This window comes from Gavialis gangeticus, unplaced genomic scaffold (genome assembly GCF_001723915.1).
Source record: "Gavialis gangeticus isolate Ggan-Ray unplaced genomic scaffold, GavGan_comp1, whole genome shotgun sequence".
Classification (NCBI taxonomy): domain Eukaryota; kingdom Metazoa; phylum Chordata; order Crocodylia; family Gavialidae; genus Gavialis; species Gavialis gangeticus.
Genome location: NW_017729034.1, coordinates 3,440,044 through 3,446,896, shown reverse-complemented (window position 1 = coordinate 3,446,896; position 6,853 = coordinate 3,440,044). Strand labels below are relative to the sequence as shown.

The following is a 6,853-nucleotide window of genomic DNA, read 5'->3' as shown; positions in this document are numbered from 1 at the left end:
CCCCCCCCCCCCCCCACACACACGATTACTACACTTTCCCAAGCCTGGCAATGAAAGCAGAGATCTGGTGAGAAGTTTAGCTGGTTCAAAATGCAGCTGCTCATCTGTTAGGCCAGTGGGGGCCAACTCTTTTTGGCAGGTGTTCCACAAATAAGCACCACACTTTCTCTCTGTGCCTCTCTGATACTCTGCCCTTGCCCAGGTTGCTGCTGTGCTGCCTGTCACTTCCCCAGTCTGCTGCATGCGACACAGATCCTTCTTATACCACAAGTAGCTTGACCCCCTCACCCCCATGTTATGCAATGATGACTGCTAATAACATCCCAGTAGCCTGGAATTTCTACTGTTCAATTAGGATCAGGGTCCACATCTCGAGTCCGGAGGCTGCAATGGACAGGTTGGGTCAACCCCAAAAGAGAAATTTCAAGTCTAGGATGGAAGGATTGCTGTGACAATTGCTTGTCATAATGGGGGGATGCACCTGTGAACTTGCAGAAAGAGACAAGAAATCCGTCTTCTTCCCAAAAGGGCCAAGAAGGATCTTGTCACATTATAAACAAAGACAAAATACTTGCCATTTTGGGACAGCTTTCCCTGAAAGGAGACACCTTCTATACCAGTAGAATGGGAGCAAGGACCAAGTAAATACCTTTGTGTGTTCCATGATCCATTCAGATGCTGTAGTCCAAGGGTGGTCAACCCAAGGCATATTTGCCACAAGTGGCACAGGCAACCTGTGTGACACATGGCAAACTGGGGAGAGAGCAGCAGCATACCAACAACACGGAAGAAGTGGGACAATACCACCCAGAACATCATCATTAACTTACCTGAGGCAGGGCAAGAGGATTGGAGTGGCACTCGGAGTGTGCAGGAATTATCTGGTAGCACACCTGCCAAAAATGTTGGCCCTCTACTGTAATCTATCACCAGGATGCTATTAGTTCAGTCACAAGGAGTCTTCCCCTGGGCGCACAGAGTTGCTGCCTACGAACTACATGAGCCCTAACTGTGCTGATATTCAGGATATTTCACCTTGGGGAAATGCTGCCACCTTCAATTAACTTGTCACAGTGACTCTTTCCAGCACAGCATTTTACCTGAAAGATGCGTGATACCCATTCTACTCACCTCTTGAGAGTCTGAAATCCCATGGCATTCTTTTAAAAGAGAAAGACAGATAACTCAGACTAGTGGCCAGGCCAATCAGCTGTTGATATCATTTTATGCTCAACAGAAGTGGTATATATTCTAATGTCTGTTATAATTTTGTTTTGCCTGCACAATTCCTACTTTAATGAAGCAATTGCCTGCTCTCAACAGTGGCTTTTAGTTACCCAAGTGAAAAGACCAGAATGGGTTTTCACAGCTTACCTAGGACAGCTCCAATGTTCTGCTTCATGCAACATCTGGGAGGCTCTCTCTTCTTGTGCAGCTGGGCCCTCATGTTTGAGGACTCTTAGTGGCTTTAGGAAGCTGAGTGGGAGATATACACACTGTCTGAAGGGCATGGACATCTGAAGCAAAACATCATGAAAGTTAATCCATCAAGAGCAGGGGTGGGCAATTATTTCAACTGGAGGGCCGCTTAATGAGTTTTGGCAAATTGTCAAGGATTGCAAGGGTGGCCCCGCCCCTTGACAAGTGCCCCACCCCCTGGTTGCCATCTTGGGACCAGAAGTCTTGCCCCCTAACCTTTGCCCCCAGAAGTACTCTTTTTGGGAAGGGGGTTTGCCGTCTTGGAACCAGAAAAACCCCCAAACAAATTATATACTTAAAAACCCCCAAACATCCACAGTAACATGTTTCCCCCCTCAATTTGTGTGCATTTGTACTGTGTATATAGAAGTGATTCCATAATAGCTCAAAATGAAGTCTTACTCCTGTATATTGAGGGGGAGGGGGTGTGTAGCAGTGCATGGGGCTCTCCCAGAGATGCACAGGTGTGTGTAGGGCGTGTGGGGAAGAGTGAGATTGTGGGTATGATGAGGTGTGCATGTGAGCCCCTGTGCATGCCCCCGAGCCGGTCAGCACCCATCTCTGCGCCACCACAGCCCAGAGCCTGCGTGCTCTGCAGTGCCTCCTCAACACCACCAACAGCACACAGCCCCAGCACTGCCCTGTGCCAGCTCTGCACTGCCTGGCTGTGGCACGTCCTGCTGCCCCTGGGCACACAGCAGTGCTAGGGCAGCTCCATGGCTGGATTGTCTTTCTAGGCAGCTCGGTGGCAGTGGTTCCTTCCAGCTGCTGCTGGCCCCAGCCCCAGTGCCAGCAGGGACTGGCGTGCGCAGCCCTGACCCAGCATGCTCTGCACCTGCTCCAGACTTGCCCATCTAGGCTCAGCAGCAGCAATGGCAGCCAGGCAGAAACTGCTGTTCAGGACAGGGGAGAAGCAGCTCCTCCACTTTGCCACTTCTAAGTAGTGCTCACTGCAACCACCTGGAGCTCACGCCATGCCAAGCTGTCCTGTGTCTCCATTCCCACCATCTCTGCTCAGTGAGCAGTTCAGTGCAGTGCAGCCTCAGGGCAGCAGTGATGGAAGTTCAGGGTAGCCCAGCATGGTGTGGGTTCCAGGTGGCTGCACCAAGAACTGCCCAGCAGTGGCAAGGGGAAGGGGCCACTTTTCCCCCAGGCTGAGCAACAGTTTGTCTGGCCACCCTTGCTGCTGCTGCTCAGCCTGGACAGGCAAGTCTGGAGCAGTCACAGGGCATGCTAGATTGCAGCTGTGAGCTGGTCCTGCAGGGCTGGGGCCAGCAGTGGCAGCAGCCAGAAGAAGCCACTGCCACCCATGAAAGGCAGTCCAGCTGCAGAGCTGTCTCGCCCCACTGCGTGCCCAGAGGATGGCAGGAAGGTCCATGGTGGGACCAAGGGACCCACAGTGGGCTGGACAAAGCCCCTCTGTAGGCCAGAGCCCACAGGCCATATTTTGCCCATTCCTGATCAAGAGAATGATTCTTTCATGTTTTTTAAAGAAAGCTAGTATGTTTTTATGGGAGTTTACTTAATGTAGGACTGGTTTGTTACTACATCATTAAAAGGTGGACACTTCCATTGTTCAAGGGTTGGGAGGTTCATTGCAATAAGTACTCCACCCAGTGACTACCCAGCACTTTACAAAAGGAGATGATACTGCACCCACCACTGTAATGAAAAAAAGAATCCTGAAGCAATTTGGTCAAATACACAGCAAATTAGTGGCTAACCCTAGGTCCTTTATCTACTGGACCATGGAGGGCTCATGCTGTTTGGTCTATACACAGATTCTATTATTGCTTTGAAATTTTGAAAAAAAATGCTCATTCCATTTACTTAGAGGCAGGGTGGAAAATAGTTTAAAGACTAATGTAAAAACAGCCACAGCACGAGAAAGAAAATGTTTAGTAGTGGATGTCACAGGGGAATCAAACAAAGAGAAGTACCTTGATGCAGCAGTCACAGCAGATAACACTAAGAAAAAGCCAAAACATACACATAGTGTTATTACCCAAATGAAGTTCAGGAGATTTATGTTACGTGGAAAGACAGGAATGTTGTTTTTCTCCCCCTCTCCCCACCCCCAGAAAAGCTCAGAATAAAAAAACTCAGAAACATCATTTGTTATTAAAAAACAAAAACAAAACAAAAAAATCCCTAAGAAAACAAGTCTGAGATAAGCAAATTTTAGAACTTTCTTGTTCATTTACTGTTAGCAATCAAAGAGAGGTAGTTAGCTTTCTATTTACAAACAAACATACATCTTTATACTGGGTGCATGCAAAACTTCAGTCTATAGACATACTCACTGTTTGCCACAAATATGCAATATTCCTAACCCAGTATTTCAATCTCATGACTAGCCAAACAAGTCACCAAGTGTTGACACCTGCAGATGAGATGTTTAAATGGGCTGCATCTGCCCAAAACAAAATGCATCTTAAATGACCAAGACAAACTTTATACACTTTGCAGGTCACAAGCTTGTATTCATGATTCACCAGGCTGCGGATCCTAAACATATGAAGCAAGATCAAGTGATGTTCTGTGCTGAGACCGAGGGCAAGGATTTGTTGTGATATCTTACAGAGGACCAACTATGTAGTTGGGAGACCTGTTGGACATGCTATCAAGTATCAAGCACCATTCGTTAGGTCAGTTAATAATATTGTTCCAATTGGTACTGTCCCGATTCTCCTGTATGTTGTTAAACACGCCATCTGTAGGGTGGCTCTTGTGTTGACAATTGGTTACATTTTCTCCTTCTGTCAGATTGCACCATCAGGGTTTTTTGGTAGAAGGTGTGAGACTGTTGTGACCGGAAGATGGGCACTTGAATTATGAAAGCCTGTTCAACTGCCCTTCCCAACTATATAGTTAGTTCAATAAAAGATAAAATTGCACACAAAAAAATCCTTGTCTTCCAAACCCTTACTGGACTATAATCACAGCAACAACACTCCAACTCTACTTCAGAATTTGAGGAAGTTCAAATCCAGCCTTTGTGGCCAAGGCTGGTCTCCAGACTAGAGATGCTTATTGCTAAGAGGGAACAAGTATGCTACTTGTATAGTATGTTTGGTTATTGTTCATGAATTTTAGAAGTCAAGAAGCTTAGAAAGTATTTAAAAGATTAATTTTTCCTTCACCCATAGCCATAACAGTTGTAACAGTGCTTCACTATGTTTGCAAACTTAAAAGGGCTAAACAGCCTGTTCTTATCAGATTGCTGGAATTGTTTGAAAGCTAAATTATTCAGCAAAGTCTCTTGACCCTTCCCCTTCACCCCAAACCCTTTCATACACAGCTTACCTGCTACAGAGATGACAGCTGTAAGGCCATTTAAAGAACATCTGCTTATGGCAACTGAAACAGACCTAGACAGAAGAATTACCCATGAATGCCAAAGGAAAGATCCTTTGGCAAGCTATATATGTTGACAGTACAAAGCATTTTCCACGTAAGCCAATCCTCTGACAGCTTTAGATCTACACAGAGAAACAGTTCAGATAAAGGATAGCAGAGGTACAGAAGTTGAGATCTATTAGGCAAGAAGTTTTTTCTATAAGATTTAAAACTTGAAGTGTTTACGATGCAGAGACCTGGGGAGGCTGATTCAGGCAGGAAGAGCTGTAATGAAGGCTCTTGACTGAACAAAGCTCCATTGTGCAAAAGAATAAAAGGTAGCCAGTGAGGAGGACAGGGCAGGGCTAGCAGGAGAATGGAGACAAATCTTTGAAGCATGGACTAGAACAATTCCAAGTCAATTAAGATAAGTCAGGGCAAACTTAAATGTGATCCTGAAGGGAATTATGAGCCCTACAGAAGATACTGAGTCTCTTGAATTCAACGAAAGGACAGCACAAATGCACAGCTCAACAGGAACCCACAGCTAATGGTGAAGTGATATTACACCACAGGCCTGAAATCTAGGGGACTAGAGCAGTATTTCTCAACTTGTGGGTCACAGGAATATATGAAAGGGTCATAAACAAACTTTAAAAATGAATTCTCCTTTAAAAGGAAAAAAAAAGCTTCATGAGAAACCATGGGTTTTCCCTTGCAGGCTGACAGAGTTCCAACTTGCAAGGGGCCGCTTGCCTCCCTCCTCCCCACCCCAAACACTATCAGGAATGAGGGGCACTGGGCTGGCCATCACTGTTTACAAACAGGTTCTGGTACAAAAAAAGGTTGAGAACCACTGGACTAGAGCATGGGGAAAACAAAAGCTGCAGTAGTCAGGAAGAAAAAAAAATGGTAATAGTCAACAACTTCAGAAAAAGATAGAAGGAAGGTAGGGGTGCACACAAACAGTGGAGATGGACAAGTCTGATATGGAAGAGGATTCAAGGTCATGGATACTACAAATTAGATTGTGGAAGGAAACTGTCACAGGAGGCTCCCCCACCCCAACTCAAAAGCATCATGCTGGTCATAAGGACATGGGTGCTGAGCGAGGACCTTTCAGAAAGGACAGTATGCTGAAGGAGAGTGCTACATACCTTGGCTCTTGAAGATATACTGCAACCATATCTGTGGAAAGCAATCTCCATTTCAGATGCCATCATGGCATATCGGGTTCCAATCAGATCAGTAATAGTTGGCAATGGCCACTTTGTAGAATTCTCTCTCCCCTAGGCAAACAACTAAGAATGAACACATCAGCAAAAATGCCAGGTGGCTATCACCAAATTACTTTAAAACAGAACTAAACTTTACATTAAAGTGATGGAGACAACCCTGGAACGCTAACTGCCACAACCATTTAATGCATCTCTCCTCAAATTCAGTTCTGCCAGGCTTCTCTGCAAAAGATGAACCATGTTCCAAATTGCCTTGCAAGAACCAGCCTTGACAGCTTCATGCAACACCAACAGCTCTATTCCCTGCCCCACACCCTCCCCATTCCTATGGGAAGACCAGCCTTTGGTTTGTCACAACCAGAGGCCTCTGGGCATTTGAAGATGACACTTTAAAGTGGCTTTAAAGTGGGTTAAATGCCTTTTGCGCTGCTTTAATGATGTTGTTTGCACATTCGGTGGTGGCATAGTGCGCCTTAAATGACGTTGGGATGCAGCAAATGACTTGGGGCAATGCAAAGTAAACCATATCCAAGAAATTTTAGTTTCTTACCCTACACCTGTAGAGGGAAGCACTGGACTCTATGCAGCTCAGGGGCTGTGCAGGCAGACTGGCAGCAGCTTGGGAAAACAGGTTTCACAGAAGGGGCGGGGAAAAAAGAGCAGCAAGCCTGATCTTTTGGTTTTTTTCCTCCCCCTGGAGCCTGCCTGCCCGCCTGAGCACTTGACGGATTTCAGTGGTAATTCCCCCCCCCCCAAAAAAATGCCAATTTTTTTTAGAAGTGGTGGTTACAGGAAAC

At 46.0% G+C, this 6,853-nt stretch overlaps 1 protein-coding gene across 1 annotated transcript in view; it reads right to left on the bottom strand.

Annotated features, from left to right (window-relative positions):
- The window catches only part of LOC109304876 (protein spire homolog 1-like), a 44,054-nt gene that overhangs the window by 514 nt on the left and 36,687 nt on the right, over nt 1-6,853 (bottom strand). Inside the window, exons 12-15 of the mRNA XM_019527702.1 lie at nt 5,976-6,107; nt 4,786-4,850; nt 3,420-3,447; nt 1,375-1,517 (exon numbers count right to left, since the gene is read on the bottom strand). Coding sequence (XP_019383247.1) covers nt 1,375-1,517; nt 3,420-3,447; nt 4,786-4,850; nt 5,976-6,107 — 368 coding nt within the window. The remainder of the gene's footprint in view (nt 1-1,374; nt 1,518-3,419; nt 3,448-4,785; nt 4,851-5,975; nt 6,108-6,853) is intronic.